Source organism: Betta splendens, chromosome 4, assembly GCF_900634795.4.
Source record: "Betta splendens chromosome 4, fBetSpl5.4, whole genome shotgun sequence".
Classification (NCBI taxonomy): domain Eukaryota; kingdom Metazoa; phylum Chordata; class Actinopteri; order Anabantiformes; family Osphronemidae; genus Betta; species Betta splendens.
In genome coordinates this window covers 23736931-23753788 of record NC_040884.2, presented here as the reverse complement: position 1 = coordinate 23753788, position 16858 = coordinate 23736931, and the positions used below count along the sequence as shown (strand labels likewise).

Sequence of the window (16858 nt, the reverse complement as noted above, 5' to 3'; positions counted from 1 at the left end):
CAACATTGAAATAACGTTGCCCCATCAACGTAATTATAATTTTGTCTCAACATTGTCTCAACATTGAAATGCCTGCTGGGGTGGCTTTTTCCCTGTATTGCGGCCACTATGATGTCACATGCCCTCTCTGGACTGACCCTGAGGCCACGTAGACACTGTAACCTCGCTTTCAGGATGACTGTGGTCACCCCCAATGTTCTGCTGTGGGCCCGGTTGAACTGTGTCTGTGGTCCAGGCTCGGGTTCAGGGTAGGGCGTCATCAAATAGGGCAGACATGGACACCCTCTGTCCCCCAGCTAGTAGCCACTGTGCTCCCATTGCATACCAGCGAGGACCCTGTCCATCAGGTGCTGGAGTGTTGCTGGCATATTGCAATATCCACATGGCTTGACATTCCACTCAAACAGTCCATTTCTTGTCCAGAAAGCTGCTGCCCTTCTTGCCCTTGGGGTCAGCTTAACCTGCCAGTAACCAGAAGCCAGATCCAGCGAGCTAAACCACTTTGCCGTTGAGAGAGTGTCCAGAGTGTCTTGTACAGTATGCGGGGCAGGGGATATGTGTCCTTGATGGTACGTTCATTAAGAGCTCGATAGTTTATGCAGAGCTTGTATGTTCTGTCCTTTTTCCGCACCATTACTATGGCAGAGGCCCAGCTACCGTGGCTATGTCCTGCCAGACCGTCTTCCAGGCTCTGAGCTATCTGTTGATCAGCATTCCATTGCTTCTCCCCTGCCCTCTGGCGTGGTGGCTGTTTAACTGATTCCCCTGGTTGGGTAATGACGTCATGCTGTACCAGGCTTGTGCGGCCAAGATCACTGGGCTCGGTTGAAAAATCCACTGCAATAAGCACACAGCAGCTGTGTTAGCTGGTGCTGCTCTTCACAGGTCAGTTCAGTTGCGCTTGTGTATACAGTTCCTGTAGATGTTGAGGGACTGTGTGGGTGCTGGTACCGGACTGCTGAGGTGGGGTTGCACCAGAGGTTTGCAAGGCTTTAACATGCTGGAGTGCACACCTGCACATCGCACACCTGCGTATGGGGTGCCGAATGTAAAAGGAGCACCTATAACTAGTTTTCTCACATTTAACTAAATGACACAACATGTTTTCTCACATTTAGTTAAATGTGCAAAAGTCTAATTGTAAATGTTAAATGTAAATGTTAAATGTTAAATGTTAAATGTAAATGTTAAATGTAAAAGTTAAATGTTAAATGTAAATGTTAAATGTTCGCCGAGTGTAAACTGAATATTCATGAATGTGCAAGTAGACTCCATCCCTACCCTCAAACAGCGCTGGTCTCAGATCAGAGACGCAAACTCAAACACCTCTAACAGTGCGCGCTAACCCCGCCCACATCTGATCTGGACTCCCTCCCGTTGGGGGAGATTGAACGGGCTGTAACGGCAGGTGTGCGGGTTGAGGCTCCGCTTCAAACTGCTGTTCTGTCGTAAACACCATTAATGGGGAGTTAAGTAGGTTTAAATAGACTATTTCTGTGGCGCCGGTGGAGAATTAGTTGGCTAACTATACTAGCTAGCCGAAGTTACGTCCAGGCTAAAAACAAAAGTTTCCAGATCAGATGTGGGCGGGGTTTGCGCGCACTGTTGGAGGTGATTGAGTTCGCGTCTCTGATCTGAGACCAGCGCTGTTTGAGGGTAGGGATGGAGGCTACTTGCACATTTATGAATATTCAGTTTACACTCGGCGAACATTTACATTTAACATTTAACATTTAAATTTAGACTTTTGCACATTTAACTAAATGTGAGAAAACATGTTGTGTCATTTAGTTAAATGTGAGAAAACTAGTTATAGGTGCTCCTTTTACATTTGGCACCCCATACACTCGAGCAGCGCCAACGTCACCTGTTGTCCAACCAGTCTCTGGGTCTGAGTCTGCTCATGAGCGCAAAGCACTTCAATTGAATTTCATTTCTCACACCCACTCGATTTTTTATAGCCTGCACGACAATGGTATTTAGTTTCTGCACTACCCAACTAATACCATTTAATGACAACTGCATTCTGGTAAACCTGTTTTGTTCCAGTTTCTCTTACTGTATGGCACCATCTCATAATATGATCTCTAGACCAGGGGACATAAAACAGCTTACTGGTAAGTGCCCTTTCTCTTTAATACTGCGTCAAGGATCAGGTCAGAAGGACAACATCCCGTAATAATTGAGTTAATTATTGGTTAATTACTGGTAATTTCTTTTATTTATTTATGTTATTTTTAATAGGAGTGTTTTTTAGAAATGAAACATTTTAAATGGCATCACATCTGGGGAAAACAACATTTTGACTCATCTTGTCAAAATGTTGCCTCTAATTAGGTTGTGTAAAAAATCCAGCTGACTATTTTATTTATATTTAGTGAATATATAAAACCATCTTAATATATATAAAAAAGATTTATCTTATTTTAAATGATCATATATACGACTGACGGACTTTAAATTCATAACTGTAATGTCCATAATTTCAGACTTATTTTGTCTTATTTAGGAAGAATTGGTCATAAAGTGTGACTGTACTGTAACACAAAGGTGTGTACTGTAATTATACTGTAGCATTTCTCATTTACATCTGATGCTGTTGTCAACAACATCAACTGTCAATCCTAATCATTAATGTACAGTAAGCGCGACTCAGGGGCTTTCACAGGTACTTTAGAGGCTTTAAATAAATTAGGTCTGTTTTCTGTCTTTGTGGGGTTCAGGAAACTGATTTTTACTCTGATACCAATATAATCACATTCACATGAAAACAAAAATGACAATGTCGTTTTTTAATTTGCTCTGGTGTCAAAACAACTGTAACCACCACTGTAATGAGGATTGATATATCTTTTTGTGTCTATGCTTTGTGTAAAGCAAACCTGAAAGAGAATCACCAACTCATGGAAAGTCAAACCTAAAGGGAATTTACTCAAAAAAGTGCTAATATACAGTAATGTGTGAAACCAAATGCATATTAATTTGATGTATAAGAATAGATTTGTGATCATTGAGTTTTACAGGGTTAATAAATAAAATATGATCATTTGTGCCTGCTGAAGTCCCAAACAGGCCATCACAAAACCTGACCATGTAAAGAGCCATCAGATAATATTAATATATTAATTCATCAGTTCACCAATGAATTTTAATTTATTTATGTTTAAAACTGATCAAACTGTATATATTTTATAGGCTTTGAATGTTGGTTTATTTTAGTAATATTGTGTCCAAACACGACCACTGATCCAGGAAGTGAAGTTATCTGGATACATGAACTGTAGAACCATGGTGCATTTGAGTCAAAAGATGAGGTGAGTAAGTGTGTGTACATGTTTCAGTGCATGCTAGTAATGAACGACTTACTTTCAATGACTTCTCTGTCTCTGAGACTGTATAGTGTAAGACAAAACTGGAATCTTTTCGGCATTTTTGATTTGAGAAATAAGAGGAATGAAATGAGGTGATGAGTAAAGCAAAAGTGGAGTCTGAAGTAACTGATTGCAAACTTCTTTTAATAACAGATATTTTTGTGCTCTGTTTGAAAACAAAAAAGAATTCTACTTTTTCTCTCACAGACCAGCAAACAAAATCATACAAACCATTGACATTACCCAGAATGCATTGCTACTGTAGTGTATGTCAATAAAAATGGGGACGTACTAAACCAACTTTTAAAACAAAATTTCTAGCGACTAAGAAATGTTATGTGACAATATAATATGTGTGTGTGTTTTGTCAATGCAGGATTTTGAAGATCAGAAGGAAACATTTAAAATATTGCTTGCTGGCTGGAGTTTTATGTTTGGTGCTCACCAAACTCTGCAAAGATTTTTTTAAACACAACAAAGTTTACCTTCATATGCAAAAGGATGATAGACAAAAACAGGACGACACAAACACCTCCTATGTGTATGTACCTCCCCAGACAGTTTGTCAACAAAACAAATCCGCTGCAAACATCCCAAATTTCAGCTCATTTTCTGGTCCCATGCAAGACTTTCTCTACTACAGACACTGTCGCCATTTCCCCATGTTGCTGGATGTTCCTGACAAATGTGGAGGAGCTTCTCAGTCAGCAGAAGTCTTCCTTCTACTGGTCATTAAAAGCTCCCCTGTGAACTATGACCGCAGAGAGGTGCTGCGTAAAACCTGGGCTGAGGAGAGAGAACAAAACGGTGTGTGGATCCGAAGGCTCTTCATCTCAGGAACCATGGAATCTGGTGAAGAGAAGCAGCGACTAAATAAAATATTGGAACTGGAGCATCGTGAGCACAATGACATCCTCCAGTGGGACTTTAGTGACACTTTCTACAACCTAACCTTGAAGCAGATCCTCTTCCTGGAATGGATGGAAAGAAACTGCCCAAACGTGCGTTTCCTGTTAAATGGTGATGATGACGTCTTTGCCAACACAGACAACATGGTCCAGTATCTCCAAAACCTTAAGTACAATGATGGGAGCAGACATCTGTTTACAGGCCAGCTGAATGTGAGGATGGTCCCTGTTAGATCATGGAGCAAGTATTTTCTCCCAGTTGAAGTGCATGAGGCAGATGTGTTCCTCCCTTACTGTAGTGGTGGAGGCTTTCTGCTGTCTGGTTACACAGCGATGGTCATATACAATATGTCCCAGTCCATCACTCTTCTTCCCATCGATGATGCTTACATGGGCATGTGTCTGAGTAAAGCAGGGCTGGAACCCAGTAACCACGTGGGTGTGAGGGCTGCAGGACTGGACATTTCCTCCAACAACATGGACAGACATGATCCTTGCGTTCATAAAGAGCTTCTACTGGTTCACAAATTCCCTACGTCTCACTTGTATCTTTTGTGGAACAGAATACATGACCCCAAGCTCAAATGCTTTGTCAGCACCAAACTGTAACTTGGGCCACTTGTTGTGGAAGGGCATGAAGCTATGAGAGCAAATACAAAACTATTGGCACTTTGGGACTAACTATTATCTGTCCATGTCTCTTTACTCTATACAGGTTCGATGTCTTATATTATAACACATGGTTGTGGTGCAGATGCAGCTGATATTCAATAGAAATTTATTCAACAGCTTTTGTCATTTTAATTTCAGGTAAATGAATGTACAGTATAATATGCGTCCAGGATGTGAATATGCTGATAAAATAATGATGTTGACAGAGACTTGCTATTTTTAAATAACAATGTAAAAGCTGTGTGGAACTTATGTATTGTTGTTGGTTGTTCTGTATTAATCTGTTTTCTGATGTGACAGGCCTAACAAATCATATTAATTAAATTGAACTTGTGACCTTCTGTCTGGATCAACAGAGCTTTTTCTACTCATTCTAATGGGATAATGAGGGACTGTACCTTCATTTTACAGCAATCTAAATGTTTTTAAAACATCCAAAGCATCAGATTCTCAAAATAATCTCTCAATATAATTGAAATAACTTAAAGCTGAAGTAGTAATAAATACAAATGCAGTGAAAAGGAACTAAAAGGAATCTGAATTATTCACCAGACTCCTTTTAAAACAAGGACATGTCAAAAGTGTGTCTAATCAGCAGGAAGTGTTACAACCGCTGTCTAGTACTGGTACCCAAATGCAGGAAAGCAGGCAACAAACCGTACCTTTACGGCATTTAATAAACAAGGGAGAATATACACAAGTGGCTTGCAATGGCAAGGTAAGTCACAAGTATTACAGTAAGTAACACAGGGAGCGTGGAAAGGCACTGTAAATAACAAGTAAATGCTGATTCCCCTTAAACATGTAGTCATTAATCAAATAAAAAAGAAAACACATGGAGCATGGCAGCAGGTTCCAAAGGAAATTACAGGAATACATCAGACCTGGGTCGACTAAGGTAAAACAGGCAAAAGGACACGAGCACTGAGATTCGGCTCTCGCTCACGGTTTTAACACACCAGCAACTGGAGTGCGTCTCCGTCGTGGTTCAATACCAGTCATATGATAAAGAACACCTGCTACACATTAGAGCATCCCTCCAATCGGCGGTGACACCTGCTGGACGGCGGCACACTCCTCCCGGTGTCACAGGAAGTTACCTTGACTAAGTAATGGTTTAAGAGAAGGTATAAAAACTCTCTCTAGAAAGATAATATTCTATTCAACAATTCATTGTCAAGCTAGAAAAAAGCACCAAGCTTTCAGTTAGGGATGAAAAATGTTTGACTATAAACAATATGTTCCAGACATATAAAGAACCGTCTTTATGTTCCATCCCGGTGGAGTGCTGGCGTCCTCTAGTGTTCCACTTTGGTGACTAAACAAGGAGCATTTGATTATAGTGTTTTTTCTACATTGGTAGTTTCATGTTACAATACAAATACAAAATTATAACAACAAATGATTGAATCTTAATTCAACTGATGTTTTGCTCAGAACGGGTTTGTGCCTTGTGCCTTGGACCTTTGACCCCACAAGGAAGCTCCACAGCATCAGAGGTTTTATTTAATTTATATTGTATAAAACCCACATGCTACAGTAACATACGTCCTACTGTAGGCGTTCAATAACAACATCAGCTACAAATCACTGGTTTGTTTCAGTAAACAGGTGTCAGTATAGTGCTTAGGAGGGAGTTAAACCCCCTCCTAGTTATTGGAGGGGGTTTAACTCAGCTGGACTGTGTCCTCTGCAGGAGATGGTGTAACAAGATGCCATTGCATTGGCTTTGTAGGATAATATCAGTATTGCATATCAGGAAAGAAAAATGAGGCAGTACGGAACTAAGAATCAAATGTCAAAAGATAAGAGGAAGGAGAAGGGAGAGGAAGCCGCTTGCATGACAATTATTCATAAATAGTGACGTATGACATGAATGCGTTTTGTGTCCAACCCTTCAGTTCCATGAACTGCAGTTTGTAAAAAGAGTGAATTGCTGTAAATTGACAATCATTTTTGACTCTCTGTTTTTAAGCAGATCATATACTGTAATTTTAAGTTGACAGCAAAGTTGTCTGGCTAATAAAGTTAGAGTTAGAGACACAAGCCCTAGTCTGTCACCACAGGCGTCCTCTCCACATCTATTTCACCTTCAGTTGCATCTAATTCCACAAAATATGTAAAGCCAGAGCCAGTTTTTATGTTCAATGGCTATTACCTATTTCAAGGGAGCACCTCGGGCTATGATCTTCAGAGTTTATCTCTGATGAATGAATCACACAGTCCCAGACCACATGTACAATATCAATTATTAATGGCACAGTTTGTCCCATAGCTTCTGAATTGAATGCTTTCAAACACCCTGTTTATTCGCCCTGCGCTGAAACAAACTGTAACATCAAAAGGTTCTGTCTTTGGCAGCTTGGGGCAGTACTATGTATGTCACGACTGATGCCTGTTCCTGTTTTATGTTGAAAGGACTTCCTGTTTCACCTCAGCTGTTTTTTGTCATCCCGGTTTCACCACGCACACCTGTCAGTAATCTGTAATCACACCCAGTACTTAAGCACCACCTCAGCCAACAGTCAGACGCCAGATTGTTGAGTTACCTGGACCACTTTCCAGCGTTTCTCGTATAGCTAACCTGTTGCTCGATCCTGTCAGAACGCGACCGCCGATTCCTGCCAACACCCTGTCTGTACCTACGCCCGGAGATCTTGGTATCGTTCCCGATTGTCTGACCATTGAATTTTGCCTAGCCCTTGCCTGTACCTTTGCCGAGTTTACCTGTGCACCGAACCTCTGCCTGTCTCATGGACCCGATCTTGCCTGTTTCTCATCGTACCTTAAACCGAGATATCCTGTGTATGACCCGGACTGCCTGACGACGTTGATACAATAAAAACTGCTTAATTCATCATGCTCGCGAGTGCGCTGTGCTTTTGGGTCCTCATCCGTGTGTTCTTGACAATGTACAACGTGGACTTAGGGGTCAACAACAGAGCTGTTCTTATTTAAGGTGAATGTTGCTCTAAATTAATTGCTGTGACTGATAACTAAAATACAATCAATGCAAGGTCTAATACTCTCTGCTTTGTAGTGTTTTTAGTGGGAGGGAAATGAGGTGGAAGTGATTCTCCTGCAAAACAAACAACACACATCGTCCTGTCTCTGACCTTAAAGGGACTTATTGGAACAAGCCCAGAACAAAGCTCATTATATATTCTATTATCATATCATCAATTTTACGTTTGGAGTATGTGCGCATTTGGAGTTTGCTCTCATATTACTGACATTACGCTACAGTGTGTCCGATTAACGCTGTTACCGTAAACATCTCATCAATCGCGCACTTCGACGACCCAGTCGACCGCGGTGCACCGCGGAGCAGGATGGTCACAACAGGGACGTAACCGAAACCAGACGTTTTATTAGCACCAGGAAAAACACAGACGAGCGGATTCTGCTTTTACAAGTAAGTAGCCTCGATACACTACTTTATAAACTTAATGTGTGTGATGTTTATCCAACGTTTTTTTACCCGCTAGTCGTTACAGAGCAACAGTGACGAGGCAACGGTAACTTAACTTAACTTGAGGTAACGTAACCTCAAACCTGTAACCTAAAACAAATAGCAGGTGTAAAACTGGCATTTTATTCTATTATTATTTCATTTGTGTAGTTTTAATTAACATTTTTTATCAGTTTTCTCGTGACATTTTAATTGTTCTCTTTGTGTTTTAAATATAGTTTATTATCTGAGAGTGATTTGGTGCAAGAGTTTTACAGTAATGTGGATTACCAGAGACCTATGTATTTGGCTTCTGCTTCAGTACAGCTTTAATTCATCGTCCACAATTTGGTGTTTGGGAACTGAAGCGAGTAAACTTTTAATTGAGTCATCATGCAGCTTTGAGTTTTACCTTGATTCAGAGAAGACTCTTGCAGTTCCTGGAGTGCAACACTGCACTTCAGGAACACTTTTCACACGCTGAGAGATGACACCAACAAAGCCAACAACTTTGCTTCCCTTGCACAATGGGAGCCCGCCTGAGGTCTTAGCGTTGTACGCGCTTCACCCAGGTACTGCAAACTCCAATAGTCTCCACTTAGTGCAGGCTTTTTATTGAAATGTGACACGCCTTGAAGTTGTATGATATGGGCGTATGGTATGGTTACAATGAATACATGAAAATCATACTGCAGACAAGAAAATTCCATATAAGGATAAAATACTTGATTGGTTTGTACAAGCATACTGTAGGCGTAAAGCATCATGAACTGTTTAACCCTAAGACTGCTGACCTTTTTCTGGCCCTTTAGTTATTTGCAGATTGAATTTATACAAGTATCAGCATATTTGCCACCTTCAAATGTAAAAGATTTCTATGGTAGGAGTTTTGTCAGGTAACACCCTCTTTTATGGTAAGTCCAGTGTTCCATGCAACACAGCGATTGTTTGCCAATATGGGATTGGTCTGTCTAAATAATACTGTTGTGCTAAGAGATAATTTAAGATTAGAAAAAACCTTTAATAGTCCCACAGTGGGAAAATTACCTCACACAACAGCAGGTACAGATTAGAGAGAATAAAGTGACAGAACAGTTTATGTTGGCACAGTACAATGCAGTATATAGTATGAGGTCACTGGGAGGGTTATTGCACAGTAATGAATATAAGTCTTGGACCGGTTTGCACTAATGTTGCACAGCAAATTTGTTGCACATTGTGTAAATAGTGCACAGAGTTTGCACAAATATTGTGCAGAGCAGATTTCTATACCACTGATGCAGTGGGTGAGTGAATGTAGTGGGACGTGGTTAACAGTTGTGGTTACACAGTCTGATAGCAGCAGGTAGGAAAGATACAGCAGCTACTCACAATATTCATGAACTAAATGTCTTCTCCTGACATTTCAATCTGCTCCTCAGATTATTTCACACTGGATTCATGATTCTACTGAATACTTCAGTTTGTTGTTACAGCCACTGCTGTAGCCTTTGCAATGAAGTTGACCATTGATGACCCAACGAACTGCATAGGGTTCGTCATCGTGACTCTTATATAATTCTCAAGACTCAACCACCTTTGGAGCATCAGTTTCAATGCACAAATCCAATTCGGAATCAATATCATGTAAGTTAACTTCCTTCAGATAAGGTCAGTGTGGCAACAGACACACACAGGTGTTCTGAAAAAAAAAAGGTATCATCATCAGCATCAGTGACATTGTTTTGTCTTTGCACAATGGTGACAATATTATTAGTTGTTTTCTATCAGAATGTGATGAATTTATTTCCAAGATTGCACTTGTTGCAGCCAACTCTGTTTCAAGACCCAGTTGTTTCTTTTTCTCTGTTTCTCTGTTGCACTTGACCTTCTAATACAAAATTTCTGGTCAACCCCCATTGAAAATTGGTGAAGTGTTTCTTTAACATTACATAATCAATTATTATTAAGTTCTCAGTTATTTCATGAGATGTGTTGATAAAATGTGTTTTTGTTCAATACAGTGTTTTGAGGATGGGGAAATATAAAGCAAAAGCTTTGGTGCTGGCTGGAGTTTTTAGCCTGTTGATCCTTCATCTCTGCAAAGATTTTATTAAACCCAAAACAATCCAACTTCCGGTAGATGGGCAAGAGAATGACAGAAAAATAACGCAACTTTACAGAAATGACTCCTATGTGTCCTTGTGGCCAAAATGTGAACAGAATACTTCAGCTGCAAACATCATAGGCTTCAGCTCTCTTCCTGGTCATATACAAGACTTTCTCTACTACAGACACTGTCGCCATTTCCCCATGTTGCTGGATGTTCCTGACAAATGTGGAGGAGCTTCTCAGTCAGCAGAAGTCTTCCTTCTACTGGTCATTAAAAGCTCCCCTGTGAACTACGACCGCAGAGAGGTGCTGCGTAAAACCTGGGCTGAGGAGAGAGAACAAAACGGTGTGTGGATCCGAAGGCTCTTCATCTCAGGAACCATGGATTCTGGTCATGAGAAGAACCGACTGAACAAACTACTGGAACTGGAGCATCGTGAGCACAATGACATCCTCCAGTGGGATTTCAGTGACTCCTTCTTCAACCTGACCTTGAAGCAGATCCTCTTCCTGGAATGGATGGAAAAAAACTGTCTAAATGCACGTTTCCTGTTAAATGGTGACGATGACGTCTTCGCCAACACAGACAACATGATCCAGTATCTTCAAGGTCTTGAAGACAATAATGGGAGCAAACACCTTTATGCTGGCTTTGTGTTTGAGAATACTGCACCTGTTAGATATACACTGAGCAAATACTTTGTCCCAGTCCAGGTGCAAGAGTCAGAGTCATACCCTCCTTACTGTGGTGGTGGAGGCTTTCTGCTGTCTGGCTATTCAGCATTGGTCATAAACAATATGTCCCAGTCCATTACTCTGTTTCCCATTGATGATGTTTACATGGGCATGTGTCTGGCCAAAGCAGGACTTGTTCCTGTTTCCCATATGGGTGTGAAGACTATAGGATTGACTATTCACTCTGGAAACATAGATGAACACGATCCTTGTTATTATAAAGAGCTTCTACTGGTTCACAGATTTATCCCAGCTCACATATATCTGATGTGGCACAGAATACATGATCCCAGTCTAGTATGTGGTATTCAAAATGTCTATCAAAACAAACCTTGATGAAGCCTTTGGTCATCAAAGTCACTGGAACCACCTAAAAACTATGGTTGTAATTATAGACAAAATATTGTTTTGTAATTGTAAATGTAACCTTTTGTTTTATATTGAATTTTGATACGTTTAGCCCTACACGCTATCGGTAATTGTGTTATATTATTGTTTATTACTGAGGCTGTGTTTGATGCATAAATGTTTGATAATAAGAGACATTATGTAGCACTCTATTCCAGACTCTACTGACACCCAGGCCTACTTGATGTTAGTCATGTCTATGTCAGTCATAGTCACTGTATAGTTATGTCCATCAAACCCCAAAGGAATCCAATGTGGTCCCAAGCTAGACCTGTATTAGGGCGTAGTGGGGTTTGAAAGGCTCCACGCTTGATCAATATATTTGCTACAAATTCCTGTATATTAGTTTTCTTTACAAACTACATATATTTCAATATGATAAAGTATTGACTTGTGCAGTCAAATTTTGCCTAACTGCTGTTTGTATTCAAACAGATGCAAACTAGTTCCGCTTACTGGGACGGAAGGACACGCACTCTCATTTTATTTTATTTACTAAACATCACACTAAACCGAATTACTAATTACAAGACAAAGCAAACAGAAAGTGACGTCATGAACAAGAAAAAGCAAGAACAAAACAAAGACGTCACTAGAAAAAACAAGACAAGAGCGCCCCCACGAGGCATGAAGGGCAAGTTGTATTTAACAAACAAAACCAAATATTTTTGTTTTTTACAAAAATATACTTTAATTTGAATTTCAACATTTTTTTATTTATTTTTGTCAGCTATTTCTTGATTTCAGTTGCTGTTAACAAATGCTTTGGTTGTTGTTATATACATATACATTTATATACATTTACTCACTACCATATAATTGTTTTTTCATAACCTCATATATTATAAAATAAAAAACTTACTTTTTCTTACTTACTTACTTTTATAAAAAATAAAATCTTTATAGTGAACGATGCAGTGAAACAGTGAAAGGCAATAGAAGTATCATATATGTAAATGATGAAAACCTGATCATAAATATGATAACAATATGAAAATTGTGGCAAGAGCTAGAATGACACTGGAAAATGTTGTCACTGTGTGAGCAGCTCAGCCCCTTATTTCCTATAGTCAAATTTTCTCAGTGGGATGAGCTGTCTGAGGGAGACAAATCATAAACATAATTAATGAAATTTTTTTTTATACAACAGTGCCTTGTACAAACTCAAGTCATGTGAAACCTTATTGTAAATGCTTGTAGTGAGTCACCAAAACCAAACCTCTTTTTTTGTCCAAACATAACATAACTTTCTCATGAAAACCTACAGGAAACAGCCAGAAAGACCATGACAGGTCATCGCCATATCAGCTAAACATTTACAGTTTTTATTGGTCGCTTTGACCTGTTTAGTCTGTCTGTGTCGTTCTTCACTAGCATGGAGGAGGAAGTCAAAAGCAGAGACTAAGTATTGTGGAAAATTTTGTGTTTGCATGACATGCTGTCAGAGTTTTTCCTGGGGGGGGTCATTGAGCATTTGGTTATCGAGCATTTGGTTATCAGTGGGGGTTTCACAGGAACATTGTTAAGGAAGTAAGGCACTCATGTATATATTATATATATATTGGTAATTTCCCCATTGTGGGACAATAAAGGTATTCTATTCTATATCAAGGACCAGGCAATAGCTCATGTGGGGGTTTGTAACAGGGTATAAATACAGGTCTTGTGTCCTCAGTCCTTCAGTGGATACTTTGTACATAGTAAGATGTGTCTTGTGTCTTAAATGTACTGTAACTGTGATCCACTCTATGTCGACACGAGAGTAAACTTTGAGATGGTTTATTACAATGATGATCTCCAGTTGATTTCTTTATAAGAAGATTTCCACAACATTATCAGTAGCAGCTGTGTCTTATCCTCCAATAGATTTGACTGTATTTTGGTTTACATGTATTTTCTGTAACATTTACAACATTTCAGTATTCAGCTGCAGCTTGAAAAATGAATATCATTGATTCCGTACTTTGCTGTCCACTGTGTTATGACTGATGGACGTGTTTATGGGGTGCCAAATGTAAAAGGAGCACCTATAACTAGTTTTCTCACATTTAACTAAATGACACAACATGTTTTCTCACATTTAGTTAAATGTGCAAAAGTCTAAATGTAAATGTTAAATGTAAATGTTAAATGTAAATGTTAAATGTTTGCCGAGTGTAAAACTGAATATTCATGAATGGGCAAGTAGCCTCCATCCCTACCCTCAAACAGCGCTGGTCTCAGATCAGAGACGCGAACTCAATCTCCTCAAACAGTGCGCGCAAACCCCGCCCACATCTGATCTGGAAACTTTTGTTTTTAGCCTGGACGTAACTTTGGCTAGCTAGTATAGTTAGCCAACTAAATCTCCACCGGCGCCACAGAAATATTCTTTTTAAACCTACTTGACTCCTCATTAATGGTGTTTACGACAGAACGGCAGTTTGAAGCGGAGCCTCAGCCCGCACACCTGCCGTTACAGCCCGTTCAATCTCCCCCAACGGGAGGGAGTCGGAGCTGGCGGCCATGATGGCTTCGACCATAGGCTTCTCTCCAGTATTTTCGTGCACCGATCCAGAGTCAGATGTGGGCGCTATGCATACTGTTTGACATGTTTGAGTCCGCGTCACTGATCTTAGACCAGCGCTGTTTGAGGGTAGGGGTAGAGTCTACTTGCCCATTCATGAATATTCAGTTTTACACTCGGCAAACATTTAACATTTACATTTAACATTTAACATTTACATTTATATTTAACATTTACATTTATATTTAACATTTACATTTAGACTTTTGCACATTTAGTTAAATGTGAGAAAACTAGTTATAGGTGCTACTTTTACATTTGGCACCCCATACGTGTTCAATAGCACGCAATCCACATCTGGACCTATGTAACTTAACTCAACGTGTAAGCTTCACTCACTTCCGCAGAGACAAAGCTGCGTTGACCAGAAGATAAGAATACACGGAATTCTTGTCTATTCCACAGTACTCTCTTTCCTTTCACAACAGAACGGTGAATTTATTATAAACAACATACATATGGCTATGTGCACATTAAAAGGCCATGGATATTTTTAGGTGACACAACCTAAATCTCAGCAGGTTCCTCCTCTGCCTTATTACTAACCAGACCAAGAAAAAACAGGAATGTGAACTAATAAAAAGAGGAAACTTCATTTCATTTCATTTGGACACAAGTTCTGGTTCAGATGCACCAGAACGTTCAACTGTCATGAAACTGATGCCATTGTATTCTGTGTTTGAAATGCTATTATTCAATATTAGATTGGTTTCTGTGTGATGTTCAATTTTTAATCTGCAGATTTGCCAGTAAAATCCTCAAGAACAACAAAGGGACCTCAGATAACTTCTCAACATGCTTTTATTTGTGTGAATTGATAAAGTTGAATCAAAAAAATACTCACATTCTTCTTTTAATCCGTGCACCATACATATATGTTATGTCCACCAGTTAAATTATGTAACCCTATTATTGTGTTCCCCTTTTAAGTCAACGTTTTAATAGTGTAATAGTAACATTTAGATTAAGCCATTTAAAGTTTGATGTTGCTTGCAATTATTTTTTGTGTATGTTTTATTGTTTATTTAGTGTTACATAGACTCTGCAGAATCTAACGATATGCACCATGTCATGGAAGACAACATGGGTGGCGAGATAAATGCCAGAGAACGTCAGTACTGTACTTAAAACCTCAAACAGCGCTCGTTAAGCCGATCCTAGATCGGTGTCGCGGACTCAAACACCTCACCCAGTGCGCACAGTCTCGCTCACACCTGACCTGGAGTCAAATGAAGCCATCATGGCCGTCAGCTCCGGCTCCCTCCCGTTAGCGTGTCCAGGTGAGATGTGGGCGGGGCTTGCACGCACTGATTGAGGCGTCTTATCGCCCAAACATTTGCCCGCTTCACCCTTTCACAGTGCTGCACTACTCTTAAACTACTCAAACCCGAAGCAATTGCACAATTGTGATACATGATGGTTCTGTTCTCTGTGGCGCTTTAGGTTTTACTTAGAACTTGTTGTAAAAGTTGTTATTATTCAGTTTTATCTTTTTAAAAGCTTTTTGTGACCAACTACATTTTGTGGTTAACCCACATTTTTAAAACATTAAAGATTTAAGATTCAAAAAACTTTATTAATCCCAGAGGGAAATTATTTTTCACACTTTGATTGCTGCCACAGTTGGAGGTTCACACAAGATGGTAGGGAGATTAAAAATAAGAACGCTAACACGCCACCATCCTGGTCCCCACTCGGTCTCTGTCAAAGTGCACGGCGCTGAACCCGTCAATGTTAACCCTGCAGTCTGGGATGACGACATGCAGCCGGGTCTCCATGAAATACATCAAACTGCACTCAGAAAAGATTTTCTCCTCACTCACTAGAGCTGTCAGTTCGTCCATTTTATTATCCTGTGACCTCACGGTGCCCATAATCAGCGAAGGGAGATGCATCTTGAATATTCTCTTCGTCTTTTAAGTTTTTTATTCCCTTCATGAACTTTTTTGCCTTCTCTGCATCCCATGCTTGACGTTTCTGGCGACCGATCTTAGTGAGTTCAGTTGATCGCGGGTGTAAACAAAGTTTGCTTGGTGTCGCGTCCACTCTTGCGCACCAGTTTTACGAATGAGGGAAATTATGAATCCAAGCGATCGAAGCGTGCTACAGCCGGTCTCGCGCATGCGCAGTGCGCACAATATCCATGACCACTGTCACTCCCATCACACATGGTACAACCCCCCACTACAAGCACACACACACACACACACACACACACACACACACACACACACACACACACACACACACACACACACACACACAGGAACAATGGTTTAGGCTGAATGTGCACTGCCACTGCTGAAGAATACTTGGGATTTAACCCTTTCTATTCCTCATACACACATACTTATCATTTCAGTTTTCATTCATGTCAAATAGACTACTACACCAATTCTCCTCCTTTGGATGACTTGCAATACTTTCCATCACATTGCTCTATTTTAGATTTTGTTCAAAAACATTAAACACTGATGAAATTACGTATACAAACACAAACTTATTCACAGTCAGTTTAACCGTACATACTACACTTATTTTTCTGGGATTAACATATTTACCAAAACTCCCCCATTACCAGATCAAATGGTTCAGTCTGGCCCCCAAACCTCCCCCTCTTGTTAGTGACCTGAATGAATGAGAGGAGAGAGGCACT

General features: G+C 40.0%; 2 protein-coding genes across 11 annotated transcripts; both read left to right on the top strand.

Moving 5' to 3' along the window:
- Positions 1–1935: 1935 nt before the first annotated feature.
- Positions 1936–5292, top strand: LOC114854649 (N-acetyllactosaminide beta-1,3-N-acetylglucosaminyltransferase 3-like). Of its 4 annotated transcripts, none has more exons than XM_029149256.3 (3): positions 1936–2117; positions 3220–3314; positions 3748–5292. In XM_029149256.3, the coding sequence occupies exons 2-3, from the start codon at positions 3274–3276 to the stop codon at positions 4886–4888; spliced, it is 1182 nt and encodes a 393-aa protein (XP_029005089.1). In that variant the 5' UTR covers positions 1936–2117; positions 3220–3273; the 3' UTR covers positions 4889–5292. The 4 variants fall into 4 exon arrangements, with proteins under 4 accessions (XP_029005089.1, XP_029005087.1, XP_029005088.1 ...); XM_029149254.3 differs by having other exon boundaries at positions 3196–3314; XM_029149255.3 differs by lacking the exon at positions 1936–2117 and adding an exon at positions 2141–2208 and having other exon boundaries at positions 3196–3314.
- A 1720-nt stretch (positions 5293–7012) lies between these two features.
- On the top strand, positions 7013–13767 carry LOC114854629 (N-acetyllactosaminide beta-1,3-N-acetylglucosaminyltransferase 3-like). 7 transcript variants are annotated; one of them, XM_055508441.1, is made up of 2 exons: positions 7013–10028; positions 10406–13767. In XM_055508441.1, exon 2 carries the CDS (start codon positions 10416–10418, stop codon positions 11562–11564), a length of 1149 nt encoding a protein of 382 aa, XP_055364416.1. In that variant the 5' UTR covers positions 7013–10028; positions 10406–10415; the 3' UTR covers positions 11565–13767. The 7 variants fall into 7 exon arrangements, with proteins under 7 accessions (XP_055364416.1, XP_055364417.1, XP_040926566.1 ...); XM_055508442.1 differs by having other exon boundaries at positions 7014–7910; positions 7992–13767; XM_041070632.2 differs by having other exon boundaries at positions 7014–8366; positions 9878–13767.
- Positions 13768–16858: the final 3091 nt, after the last annotated feature.